At 28.0% G+C, this 14421-nt stretch overlaps 2 protein-coding genes across 3 annotated transcripts; one reads left to right on the top strand and one right to left on the bottom strand.

The window, feature by feature from the left end:
- Positions 1-678: 678 nt before the first annotated feature.
- LOC110611828 lies at positions 679-4305 on the top strand. 2 transcript variants are annotated; one of them, XM_021752339.2, is made up of 9 exons: positions 679-1074; positions 1480-1547; positions 2054-2201; positions 2288-2368; positions 2768-2854; positions 2978-3063; positions 3499-3619; positions 4057-4148; positions 4236-4305. In XM_021752339.2, exons 1-8 carry the CDS (start codon positions 823-825, stop codon positions 4132-4134), a joined length of 921 nt encoding a protein of 306 aa, XP_021608031.1. In that variant the 5' UTR covers positions 679-822; the 3' UTR covers positions 4135-4148; positions 4236-4305. The 2 variants fall into 2 exon arrangements, with proteins under 2 accessions (XP_021608031.1, XP_021608030.1); XM_021752338.2 differs by having other exon boundaries at positions 686-1074; positions 4057-4305.
- Positions 4306-4413: 108 nt separating this feature from the next.
- Positions 4414-6343, bottom strand: LOC110611827 (tetraspanin-2). Its single transcript, XM_021752337.2, has 2 exons — positions 5712-6343; positions 4414-4978 (listed from the first exon to the last, which is right to left on the bottom strand). The coding sequence occupies exons 1-2, from the start codon at positions 6207-6209 to the stop codon at positions 4667-4669; spliced, it is 810 nt and encodes a 269-aa protein (XP_021608029.1). The 5' UTR covers positions 6210-6343; the 3' UTR covers positions 4414-4666.
- Positions 6344-14421: the final 8078 nt, after the last annotated feature.

Raw genomic sequence — 14421 nt, 5'->3', positions numbered from 1 at the left:
AACTACATGATCATCAAGGGAATCATCCATGACATCCTTCTAACATCAAGTTTACAAAATTGTATTTTTCTATATATTAATCACGTTAGAAATATGGTAGCTTTTTTTTTTATTTGATTGGGGATTCGAAATTAGATCTTTTTAACTATGGAGAACAGTTTCAGTACTAATAAAGTAAAATTGATTAATTGAGAGCTCATCTTTTGAGTTTAAAAGAGTTTGCTTGATAGTTTTATCTTTATAATATCTGCAATAAATTTTATCTTTTAAGGAAAATGATAATAAAAAGTGATCTCCTCTTTCATAATTCTTATTTATTTTTAGAGAATTTAAATCGGTTAAACCAAAAATTTATTTTATTTTTTTTAATTTACCTTTAAATTATCAGTAAATAAATCTACAGTAATTTAGAGCATGAATTATACTGTTTTGAGTAGATTTATCCTTATTTAAACTTATTTTTCCTTTTTATGATAATTTAAAAGTAAATTTAAATAAAAAATAAAATTTAATATTTTTACCACTAGAGCATTTCAAGGGCAATTTTAGTGTTTTTATCAATTTAAGTATAAATATAAATATAAATTATGAAATAAAAAAAAAATAAACCACAAACATTTATGAAAGGGACGCAGAAAGCCGCCACGCAAACTGCTCCTCCATCACACAAGCAAAACCGAGTGGCGAATGTAAACCATACAAACGGCGCAAGCCCATCATCAGAAAATCATCCGACGGTAACAAGCGATAGAACCATAACCCATCATCGTTATTTATCACAACATATAGATACAAACATATATAATATATTATGTATGAGAAATGTCAAAGATGGCCAATCTTATGTGTCTCAATCTGCAGCAGAGGCTACCTATTCTTGCTACTGTTTATCCTTCTTGTTCTCGTCTTGCTACAACAAAAGCACAGAGAAATTGGAACAGTGGATTTAGAACTCCTCGTAGGAGGGCACTAGGACTAGGAGTTTCAGTTTGGTTACAGTTTATGAGTATGGCTTCTGCCGGTGGTAGCAAACATTTCATTGCTTCTGCGAGGCAAAAGGGTGCTGTTGAAGAGGTGAATTTTCAGCTTTATTTGCGCCTTCATATTGATTTTCGATTCTTTTCTTGAATTTGGTTTCTGGGTTTTCTTGTATTTGAATTTTTGAGCGGTGGGGTTTAAGGATTTTGATTGATCGTGTTGTTTTTAGCTTGTGGATTGCTCCAGTTTGAGTTTTTAGTAATGGTTAGAAGCTAAAATTTTAAGTCGTTGTTTATAGTTTCTAATTACTATCGGCAGCTAAAAGGACCTGCTTTGTTTACTTTATATCTGGAGTATTTGCCTTTTAATTGCTCTCATGTTTCCTTAGAATTCCTAATCTTCTTTGTGAATTGTGATGTATCCCGTGTCTTGTTTGAAAATGTGCTTATTTTGGATGCTAATTGTCATTTTCAATTTTCTATCTTTCCTTCGACATCATAGGCATTGAAGAATGTTGAATGGCCAGAGCAATTTCCCTTTAAGGAGGAGGATTTCCAGCGGTTTGATGAGTAACTGATCTAAGCTACATTTTATTGTTCTTTAAATTCTATCATCACTTCATTTTTCCTTTAGTTTTTTCATCGCTCACTTACTGTTGGCCTATGACTTGGTTATATGTATGTATCCCTTAAACTTCCTCATGTCCACAACCATCTCCTTAAAGTTGATGTGCATTGTTTTCACTGAATTTTTATGTTAAAAAGAAGCAAATTTTGGATAATCTTGGCATTAATTACACTTGCTTCAATTATAGGAACTGTTAGTTTTGTCCTTTCAGCTTTGCATGCTATGATTATCCTCAGGGGAATATATTATATATTGTTGCATACATTATGGTGTAGTCCGTCAAATTCTGGCTTAATAGTGCAGTTGAACTCGGTAGAGTTTATTTTAACTAACAGTTTTTTTATTTCCAGAAGCAGCTTCGCATTGTTTGAATTTCAATCCTCTGTATTCATTTGGAGAATTGAGTTTGTGATATTTTAAATCTAAAATTCAAAATTGATATTTTAAGGTCACCAGACTCATTGTTCTATGAAGCACCTCGATTTGTGACACACATAGATGACCCAGCCATTGCTGCACTTACAAAGTACTACTCAGAGGCTTTACCTCCCAGCAATACACCAGGAGTTAGCATCCTGGACATGTGTAGCAGTTGGGTAAGACTTTTCTAACATGTTTCCTGTCTCATGATTTGTCGAATATTTGTGTTTAACAGCATCAAGTTCCTGACATTTATATCTAGGTCAGTCATTTTCCTAAAGGATACAAGCAAGATAGAATAGTTGGGCTAGGCATGAATGAAGATGAACTCAAGCGGAACCCAGTAAGCCCCGATTCTTTACCTATTCTATCGTTTCTTTTAGTTAGTTTCTTTGCCAATTATTTCTTATGCAATGACATCAAACTATACTTTCCCAAAAAATGCTGCCGGGTACTGCATATTTTTGCTATTACAGTGGAACATAGAATCTTAGAGCATAATTGATACTGGCTTACAACTTTGAGAATGGAGTCCTAGTCCTTTATCTAACATTATTGTGATGTTATATACTGACAATGTGAGCAAGAATATAGTAATTGCACAGTATCTTTTTTTTGTCCTTCACGTTTCTGGCCAGAGTAGTTTTTCACTACTCAACAAATTCTCATTTCATCTTTACATATGATATTTCTATTGACTAAAACAATATGTTAATTGTTGATTGATTTATTGTCTCTATAGGTTCTGACTGAGTATGTAGTTCAAGACTTAAATTTGAATCCCAAACTTCCATTTGAAGACAATTCCTTTGATGTCATAACTAATGTGGTATGTGCATTTTTCCTCCCCCTGATATTTGATTGTTGTTTGTGAAAATTAAGATATGAATGTCAGAACAGTGCAGCATGGTTAAATTTTCCCTTTTTTGCTCTTTTCTGAAACTTTTTGTAGGTCAGTGTGGATTACCTAACGAAGCCTCTTGATATTTTCAAGGAGATGAGCCGGATACTTAAGCCTGGTGGGCAGGCTATAATGAGGTGAGAACTGAAAACTTTTGTCCACTTCAATTGAGGCTCCATTTGTCCGAAGAAATTAGGTTTTTTCTTGGGAAAATATTTTGTGGAAAATTTAAAAAAAAAAAAAAAACTTATTTTCCATTATTTGATTGCAATAAAAAGTAAAATATATTAATAAATTTATGTATAAAAATTTAGTAGTATTAATAAGATTCTTAAAATTCAGTAAATGACATTATTTTTTGAAAAATTAGTCATTTTTCTTAAAAAAGAGCTACTTTTTTTTTAATCTAAAAAATATTTTTTGGTCAATGTCTCAAACGTTAAAAAACAAAGAAAATATTTTTCATTTATTATCTTTTGTAAATGATTTATTCCAAACAAGGGGAGATTGTAGGGCACCTTTTGAAATTATATTGAACAATTTCTAACCAAGTGATGACCTTTGCATATCAGCTTTTCTAATAGATGCTTTTGGACAAAAGCAATTTCTATATGGACATCAACTGGCGATGCTGATCATGCTTTGATTGTTGGATCATATTTCCATTATGCTGGAGGATTTCAACCTCCTCAGGTAATCAATTCCTTTTCTTAGTATTCCTCTTTCTATAAGAGCATCAATACTCCTTTTCTTGTTGGTTCTTCCCCAAAATTTTGCAAACACTTCATATTCGAATTGTTGTTTAAAAGTAGGGTAATTTATAATATAATTTCTGATGTTTAACAAAAATCCATAATTTAGTGAGAAACAATTTAATACCAAAATTTTCATTCTGTTAATAAAATATAGTTTTTCCGTTAAAATTTACTTTTAAATTTTATTTTTTGTAATAATTTAATTCATTTAATTTGAGTTGAATTTATCGGAGTAATGGTAAATTTCATATAAAAATTATTTTATTAATAAAATAAAATTTTAATAATTAAATTATTTAATATTAAAAAATAGACTAAATTGTAGATATTAATAAATTTCAGAGATTATACTGGATTATTTATATCTGGTTGCAGGCTGTGGACATATCTCCCAACCCTGGACGCTCTGATCCAATGTACATTGTTTTCTCTAGAAAGGCATCTACAGCCTAAGCTGAAGCAGACAGGTCTGTCAGTGTCTTAAATTTTGTGGGTACATATTTTATGTTTTTTTAGAAGATTTTGGAAATGGAAAAAAAGGTTCTGCTTTGCAGGCCGGTGATGTCGGTGCCTTTTTCATTATTACACATTTCAAGGGAAAAGGAAACCTTTGGGTGGAACAAAGTGTGCATGTGGAAAGATATTGGCAAAAGAAAACAAAATGGTTAATATAAAAATATAAAAAGCTTGGTTCCAAGAAGCTGCCATAACCATTAAAATAGAAGAATCCAATTCTGGTGAAAAGCTGATAATTGAGATTCTAATTCTATTATCATTTTCACAAGCAATCAAATTTGGTTCCTCACCGAGTATTCACTGTCAGTCCATACAATTCTAGATAACGAAGAACAAAGAAAAAAGAAAAGGAATATATACACTAATGGCACAGACAGAGACACGTAACACAAAAGGACAAAAGGGAACAAGACAACAAAGAGAAACAGCAGAACCAGCGATGCAATAGAAGTGATTGTCTTTGGCAAGATCAAGCCCAACCCTGCTTGTATCTGCGAAAAAGGTCTTCTGTTTGAGCATTCTTGAAGGCACTGCAGGCAATAACATAGACCCATATGAGCACAACAACTGCCACAATGAGAATAACATTTGCTTTCCTCCATTCTTTTCTCAGATTCCCTAACAAACCAGCTTTGCAAGAATTACAATTGTAGCAGAGCTGGCTCTGGTCATTGTTCCACAAGTAGCAGTCTGGGTCTGATGTTGGGTTTGCTGGGTTCAGCCACAGTGTTGGGTTCACGTAACTGTAGCCACAAACTGTTGGGGGCTTACAGCATCCTGACTGGAAAATTTTATAGCAAATAAATTAAGACAAGAACAGGAAAGAAAAAGGGAAAATAAAAGCCAAGTAAAGAAAGCATCCCATCACAGCTGGCAACCATATAAATTCCACCATATATCCATTTTTATCTTCTGCAATAAGGACAAAGCTTTGGCCTTAATAATGCAAATTGATCTCGATTTCATGAGTAGTTGGCTCAAACTTTCTTGGGTTCCTTTCAACAACCATGTTTGTTAGAGCTTTTTCGAACTCTGAGATTACTCAAACCTAATCAATGAGCTAAAGCTTAGCCTCTGTTTCTTTTTAATGCATCATCAACCATCATAGTCATGCTGATTATGATTAAAGATCAGAAAATTTAAAAGTTCCTCAGCTAATTATATGGACCACAGAGCATGATCCGATTTGAGTGCTAATTCAATTATCATAATTCGCAAATGGGTCCCACTATTTATTTTTTAAGGGGAAAATGGGCCCTGCCTTGAGCCTCCTTGTGCCTTTCCCACCTAGCTCTGTCCTATCACTCCAGCAGCTTCGCACAACAACCGATACCTTGTCCTAAGACTCTTCCCCCATGTCAACGAAAAGCACAGGAGAATAAGAGAATTGGCTAACAATTAAGGGTACTCCAACTAAATTTCATTTGTGCAAATTTTCAAGCAGCTTCGGGGTGGAAATGAGAGATAAAAATTGTAGAATGTAGTTCAGTAAATTGAAGAAAGAATAGATTTACCTGGAGAGGGGAGATATGAGACATGAAGAACTGATCAGCAGTGATATAATTCTGAGTCAGCTTAGAACAAACATCGCTGTCTGCGAGACAATTCCTAATCTTGTACCAATTCTTGGAGTCCAGTACATGATCTCTAAGCCACGACGAGAATCCTTCAAGCCTGTACTCTTTATAACCCCTCCCTGGAACAACGTACCCACCATCTTGGCGCGTGACAACAAAAGCAAAAACCAGTAGAATCAAGAGAAGTCCGATGAGAATGGCCATGCAGCAGAGGTAGAAAGCAAGGAGAGTTTCCTTATACCAGTAGGCACCAACGAAGCCAGCGAGGGAGACAAGAAGAACGAGGATGCCAAGCAAGACGACAGGCCAGCGAAAGTAGTGGATGCACTCGTTGTCGGGCTTGGAAGCGAGCCAGATGCCGGAGGCAATTATGGGTATTGAGCAGAGGAAGGCTACGAAGTTTAGAACTGCTGTAATGTTGTTGGCAACTCCCATGGCGGAGGAAGAAGAGAGATTCGCAGTAAGAGTTAAGTTGAGCTCTGAAAGAAGAGAGATATGGTGATTTGCTTTGGTGAATAAAGCGAGGAAAGTGGAAGTGGGAAAAGCAAGTGCGATATGGTTAAGGAATCGCTTGGACATAACATGATATCGTTATATTATTAAAATTTTCTATATCCATAATAATGAAATAGAAAAATTATTTTTTAGTTACTAAGATTAATTAGATATCCTCTATTTTAGCGACCCAACATTTAAGTCCCTCATTTTCTCTTCCGTTCAAATTCATAATCCTTCCGTTCATTTAAACCGTTTGGTCAAAGAATCAAAGGTGAGAGGTGATAATTTTTTCCAAAAGTATTATTCGCTTAATATGAAATTCTTATTTTTTTTCTCTTTTATATTTTCTCCGGTTGCAAAAAAGTAAAAAGAAAAAGAAGAACAAGAAGAAATTGCAGAAAGGGTAGGAAGAAGAAGAAAAAGTTGCAGAAAGGATAGGAAGAAAAATAATAAGAGGAGTCATTTGGCTTTGGATTTTGTGATTTTAAAATAACGGGATTTTCAGTGATGGTTAATTTTGTCAATTCATGTGTCCCAAACGGCTATTTTGAACGAAAGGATTACGAATTTGAACAGAAAAAAAAGTGAGAGACTTAAATGTTGGGTCACCAAAATAGAGAGATATAAGTATTAATTACGTTAAATTTCAGGGAATAAAAAATAAATTTTTCTAATGAAAATACTACTTTTACTTTTTAAATAATATTATTTTTAAGAAATAAATAAATTTATTAAATAAATAAATAATTTTATGATAAATTTTATTTTTACTATTTAAATATATGCACACCCTGATTAATATTAATAAGTTTTTTTATACATATTAAATAAAACATATATTGATAAATTATTATTTAAATTATCACTTTAAAAAATATATAATTACAAGTTATATATGAAATGAAGAGAATATTAAAAATTAGATATTTGTATTTAAATTTAGGCTTTCTAGAATAAAATTAAGGTGTTTGTCTACTTAATTTTTTGTGGAGATGATAAATAATTAATTCAGTAGTTATTTATTTTTATAAAATTTGAATTTAAATGACGTCATATAAAGAAAAGAATGAATCTTTTTATTGGGTAAGCTTGCGAGTGTGACGGCAAGCACGTGACCGGAGGCTTCGACTGCAGAGATGCCATGTGGAGGTGGTCGGAGGACGCGCACTATTCTGTTGAAATCAAAAAAATTAATCGAATTAAATTAATTTAAAAATTTAATTTAATTTTTTATACATTTCAATTTGGTTTGATTTTTAATTTTAAAAATTTTAATTATTTCAGTTCGATTTGATTTTGATCAGAAAAAAATCGAAAAAATCGAACTGAACCGATTAATAATAATAATATATTTTTTAAATAATATAGAAAAATTAAATCATGATTATAATATTTTAGTTAAATTTTAAAATATTAAAAATAAAGTGTAAAAAATAAAAAAATTATTAAAAATTGAAATTGATCAAACCGAACCGAATCAAACCGGTTCGGTTCGGTTTCTGATCAAAATCGGTTCGATTCGATTTTTATAAATATTAAAATTTTGATTTTCAATTTATTCGGTTCGGTTCGATTTTGAACCGAACCAACCGAATGTTCACCCCTGGGTGGCCGTCCACGTCTCGACCTTCAAAGTGACGCGTTTTGTCATGGGAAAATAGAAAAGCTACATAGCCATATATTCCTCGAATGTTCCCAAGAACCAAAAGTAAAGGGAGTTCCTTTGCCTCAACTTACCAAGCCTACGTTTTTTTTTTCTATAATTTCGATTAGAGCCCAAGCCTATAATAGAAATAACAGAATAACAAATAAGTCTCTATGTCTAATAAATAAAGGCTAAACAATAGATAAACCCAAAAAATTTTAAAAATTTGATTCGAATTTAATACCAAATAATAAAAGTTTCACCTTTTAAAAAATAAATTTCTTTTTTATGGAACTCTTAGCCATTAAAAAAAAAAAAAAAGTGGCTTCATAGAACTCATTCTTCTATAGTTAAATAGAATATTGTAGATGATTGAAATCTGAAAAGCAATTGGAGAGAAGCATGCAACTATCTATAAATAGAGAACTTTAGCTAGAAAGGAGAGGAAGTCACACTATCACCGAATCAAGTTGGATCGTCCTTAAAGTTTTTGTTAACCGTTGAGCTTATGGATTCAACACCCAAATTAAGAGACTTCCTCACATTGAAGCTGATGTTGACCAAAGTGTAAGGGATGCACTTTTTAATGGCCAATTTTAATGGCCAATTTGTGAATCTAAAATATTAGAGAAGAATTATGAATTTAAGAGACTAAAACCTGCATATAACAAAATCATCGCAACCAACTAGAAAGAAAGCAAAGAAATGCATATTTAAAGAATTCTAATAAAAAATCACAAATTTGTTGAGATCAGACGATCAAAAGTAAAACAAAAATTAAAAAAGAATCTAAAGATAAGGAAGAAATTCAATCTCCGAATGGATGGAAGGAAGAAGATCTATGTTAAATTACATATCGATTTGGAATAGGGATAACGTGTTGTTTATAAGAGTTTTAGGCATTTCTCCTCTTTGATTTAATTTTTTCGGAGTGAGTTAAGTCTGATATAAATTTAATATAGTATCAGGGCCTCCCACCGATATTGAGTCTCTTGTAAATATTTCACATTCTAGTATAGTTTTGGATGTGAAGGGTATGTTAAATTCTATAATGATTTCATATAAGGATAATATGCTCAGGAGTTTAGATACTCTACTAAGAGCTAAATTTTAGGGTAAATTATATTTGTTTCAAATTTAATAATCTTTCTCCGTCTTAATGAGTAAAATGAGACCAAGCTAAGTTAAGAAAAAATAAATTTTTAAAAGAAGAAGAATAAAGAGAAAAATAGAAAGTCTCACGGAAAAATTTAAATTATTGGTTAATATAAAGTTTTATGTGGTTGAAATTAATTATTTTTTGAGATAGCTTGTTAGAAAATAATTTAAGTAGAAGAGTAGAAGTATATTATTTTCTCTATAATAAATGGATAAAAGCACTTTAATTTTTAAAAAATTATAAATTTAAAATTTTTTAATTAAGTTATCTTAATCAAAAGAATGCATAAAATAGAATGCTCGTATTATTAACAATGTAGAGGAGAATTCCAAAGAGTATATCTATTACACGTGTTCTTATATAACTGGTCAATAATTCATATAAATCGAAATAGTAATGGTAAATGATACTCATTTTAACTTTGCGGCCTCCTTGTCGGATGGCTAGCGGGCATCAATTTTGATCCTGGGAGTCCTACTCTTATAGCCCCTCTCCTTCGATTAAATAAAAAAAAGCTATACTTATTTTAAATTTATTTGATTTATTTAAATATCCTAAATTTAATTATTATTATTTAAAAAATAACGAAATTCGATTAATTTTATAATTTGCATAAAATACAATTTAAAATTTTAATTTATATTTTTAAATTTTAATAATTAAATAAAACATTAAATTTTATTTATTTTATGTATAATATATATAAAAATATAAATATTATTATAAACATATGACTCACAAATTTAATTTAATAGTATGTGTATTTTAGTAAATTTAAAAATTTTTAAATTTTACACTTTTAATTTTCTATCTTTATTAAAAAAAAAACATATATAAAATATTTAATATATATAGATTCTTTCACAGATTTAAGTTAAAAATTACTGTTGTTTCATTTAAAATTAAGAATTGAGAAAATTAAATAAATTAAATTTTTATAAATTTTCAATCCCAAATATTATGGTTTGTAACTTCAAATATCAAAATTAAGTAAGCAACTAGGTAAGCTTAATAGGAGTTGTGTAGTCATTGAAGACCTTATAGAAGTGTTTGCTCTTCATCTAGCCCAGAGTGTAAATAAATTAAACAGTTTGTAATTTATTTGATATTTGATTTAATAAAAACATTATTAGGTTAGATTTAATTTTTAAATTAGGTCAGGTCTAAACATAATTTTTAAATTCTTTTAATAAATAAATGACTTGTTAAAACTCATGAATTCGACTAATTTAATTATATTTTTAAAATTTATAAATATTTAAATCGTTAAGATTTAAGAGTTTGTTCCTTATAAATTTACAAGCTAATATATATATAACTTATTTAACTAAAATTATTAAATTTTAAATTTATTAATTTTAAATTAAAATTTATTGTACATGTAAATAAATTAAACTATTCGTGAATGTATTAAAAATAAAACTCGATAAAAACTCAACTCTTCTAAACTCATTTACTGAATAATTTAAAACTTAAACTTATTAATATTCGGATTGAGTTCAAAATAAATAAATTTCAAATTCGGCTCGAGCTCAAAAAAATTTTAACAAATTAAAGTTGAAGTTTTCAAAATTCGATTCGACTCGGTTCATTTACATCCCTAACCCATGTTTATGGAGTTCTTAGTATTTAGATATTATGAAGTTCTAATCTCTTATTTGAAATTAAAAAATTCAATTCAGGTATTTTTTATTAATTTTTTTATTTTAAATAAAAGAATTTATTTCTGATTAATTTATAAAATTTTTATTTTTAAAGCAAATAATTTTTTTTTTATAATTTTGTAAAAATTCATCTAAATTTTTCACTTTTAAAATGAATAATGTTAAACAGAAAACAAGTGAATGAAATTATATTTTATTTTTGGTTCTTTTGTGCAATCACATGAATTGCTTTATACCCGTAAAGTAAGAATTTATAAGGTATATTATCAAAATTCGTTGTAGTGAATTTTTATATGTAAATGTTTAATTATTAAAGGGAAGTCTGAATTCCTAAATTCAATATTTATATATAAAATAGTCTCTATTTAAAATATATATTTTTTGCAATGCACTCAAATAATTTATATATTTAACTAATTAAAAATTAAAAAATTTATATTTTATATGATCTCCATTATTTTTAGGATAAAATTTATTATAATTTTAAATATGATATTCATATTAAATTAAATAAATATTTATGCTCATATGCTTTTAAAAATTTTTAATTATTATAAATTCGAATCAGATTTAATTAAATTCAAATCAGATTTCTTACCTATTTTTGTATTTATAGTGATTAATAGTAATTGTTGTAATAATCTCCATACTACTTTCTGTATTTATAACTGGTGGTTTAGCTACTTTAATCAATAAGATAATCCATTTTTCCCAAATCAGCTTATTGATAACAGAAGTGAAATTTTTATATTTCTGGGTCAAAAGGGCTGCCTATGAGATGGTCGATGAAATGTCTGAATCAAATTACCAATGGTTTTCTAGTTTGAGTCGTTGCTATTTTGGCTCAAGGACATGGAAAGTTCTGAGGACTTGGTTTTCCCTTGGTTACCTTTGTAGCCTGATGAAATGTTTTTTCTTTTTTCTCCCCTGATGAATTGAATTCAAGGGATTTACTTGGTAGTCATGAAAATGAACAGGATTCATTGAGTTGTGCTGGAGAGGATGGAAGGAAAATTATAGATGTTGTAGAGGTTATGGAGATTGATCATCCTCTAAATGATCCCTTGGCACTTGAAATTTAAAACATGGCAGTTAGGTTGGGAACCCGGCTTTTGAATTTTGAATCTAGAGCTAAAAGGGCAGAATGTTCGTCAGATTTGTCTAGAGGAAGGAGGAATTATTTTGATGTTCTTGGTTTGATTGAACCATGGAAAGCAGATGTGAGGTTGCTTGGCTAAGGCAAGTTCTCAGTTCAATTAGATGCTGATTCTTGAAGAGCCAGCTACTCGTATGCTTGTCACTGCAATTGTAGTCACTGAAGCTTCATCAAGGAGCTGGTGAATATGCACAACTGTTTCCACTAAATGAGAATTGTATCAGTAACGGGCTTTTTACTAATTTAGGGTCTAGAGATTTTAAATTTATAAAATAGGAGTTGAAAAAAAGATATTTGTGGATTTAGAGTTGAGATACCAGATGGCAGCTGAAAAATGTAAGTGGCGTGGGCTAAATGATTTAATTTTTTTATTTTTTTAATTATTAATATATTATAATAAAATATTTATATTATATTAATATAATATATTATTATAATAATATTATAATTAAATAATATTAATTATAAATTTATTTATTATTATTAAATATATGTATAAGAGTATTAAATTAAATAATTAATAAAAAATAGATAAATAAGTTGATTAATTAATATGAATATTTAAAATTAAATTATGTGGTGATTTAAATAATTAATAATAAATAAATAAATTAATATGAATATTTAAAATTATAAAAATTAAATTTATTTTTTATTAAGCTGCTATTTAGAATTATAAAATAAAATTGTGCTTTATTTAAATAATTAATAAAATAAATAAATAAATAAATTAATATAAATATTTAAAATTATAAAAATTAAATTTATTTTTATTAAACTGCTATTTAAAATTATAAAATAAAATTATGCTGTGATTAAATGTTCGTATACAATCACCTAATTGTTTATAATTTATCAATAATATTTTATTAATTTATTATGTGATTAAATTAATTAATTAATTTATTTTTATTTCATAAATCATAAACAACTCTGTTTTCGTATAACATTTAATAGTAAGATAATATAATAATTTCGTTTATAATTTATTAAAAAAAATAATTAAATTAAGTAATTAATTCAGAAACAATCTTTTATAGGTTTAATAGCAGGATAATATTATAATTCTAAATATTTTTGTGTGCAATTGCTTTACTATTAATTTTTATAGTATTCTTATATATTAAAAATATTTATATAAAATATAACAATTATTTATAATTAGTCTTAATATTTTGTAAAGTTATGTAATAATATTCAATTTAATTACAGAATTATTATATTAATCTATTAAATTAATAAAAAAATTTATCACTAGATAAATATATACGATATGATTGAATTATTTTTATATATTAATCAGAACATAATATCAATTTTATAATTTTAAAATAATATAATATCAGTAATTTTTTATTTAAATATTAATAATAAAATCTATTAAATATTATTATATTAAAAATATAAAAAATATTTATTATTATAAAAATATAATATAAATAATATTTTTAAATTAATATAATATAAATATTTTATTATAATATATTAATAATTAAAAAAATAAAAAATTAAATCATTGCCGGGCGCCACTTAAATAGCTCCGAACCAGAAATTTTGAAAAAATAATGTCGGGCTCACTTCATGTCCTGGCACCGATTAAATAGGTGTTAAACATATTTTTTTAACTGATATATGACGTTTTAACCCAAATCCATAAATATTTTTCCATAATCCCTTATTCATAAATTTAAAATCTATGACCCGTAAATTGATAAAAAGGTCATAGTTGGCAAAAAGTCCATAGTAGCACTATATGTGATGTCACCTAGAGAATTGTCTCCGAATGCTTGCACCCAGTTCATGGTTCTGCATTTTGGCAGAAGCTGCTATGTGCAGGAGAAGGTCAGAAATAATTCATGTCTTTCTTGCCACCAGTGCATGGTACCCAACCAAAAGGTATGAACAGAATCTTTTTTTTAGCGTTTTTTAGTGTTGATTTAATTTCAGATTCTGTTTACCTACTTGTTCTCTAGGTTCATGAACTAGCTCAAAGTTCCCCACAAACTGTGGTTGGAATCATTGCCATTCTCAGTAATCTTAATATTCTCTATTCAAATTTTACTATTCAAATCAAATCTACTTTTCAATAATTTAATTCAAATGAATCTTAAATAATTGATTTATATCTTACTATTTTTTATTCAAATCTTATAATTTTTAATTCAAATATTACGATTCAATTTTACATTCTAGCGATTTAAATTTATACGTTTATAGAATTGTAACTAAATTAAAAAAATTAATAGTGAAAAAATTAATGAATAAAGTATAAAGTCATTTAATTTAATTAATTATTTATAAAGAGATCGTTCTTTCTTATATTATTAAAATTTAAAATTTTATTCAATTTTTTCTATAAAAAAGTGAATATAAAACCTTTTTTTTTAATTTTTCTTTTACCAACTATTTTTTTCCCAATGACTCTTGTTACTTTTTTTTAAAATTTTTTTAATTAATTAACTTAATTAATTAAAGTAATCAAGTTATGACGGTTTATATTTATAATATTTTAATATATTGTTTTT

The sequence above is a fragment of the Manihot esculenta genome, chromosome 3 (assembly GCF_001659605.2).
Source record: "Manihot esculenta cultivar AM560-2 chromosome 3, M.esculenta_v8, whole genome shotgun sequence".
Classification (NCBI taxonomy): domain Eukaryota; kingdom Viridiplantae; phylum Streptophyta; class Magnoliopsida; order Malpighiales; family Euphorbiaceae; genus Manihot; species Manihot esculenta.
The sequence above is the reverse complement of the archived record's forward strand: the minus strand, read 5'-3'. Positions and strand labels throughout refer to the sequence as shown.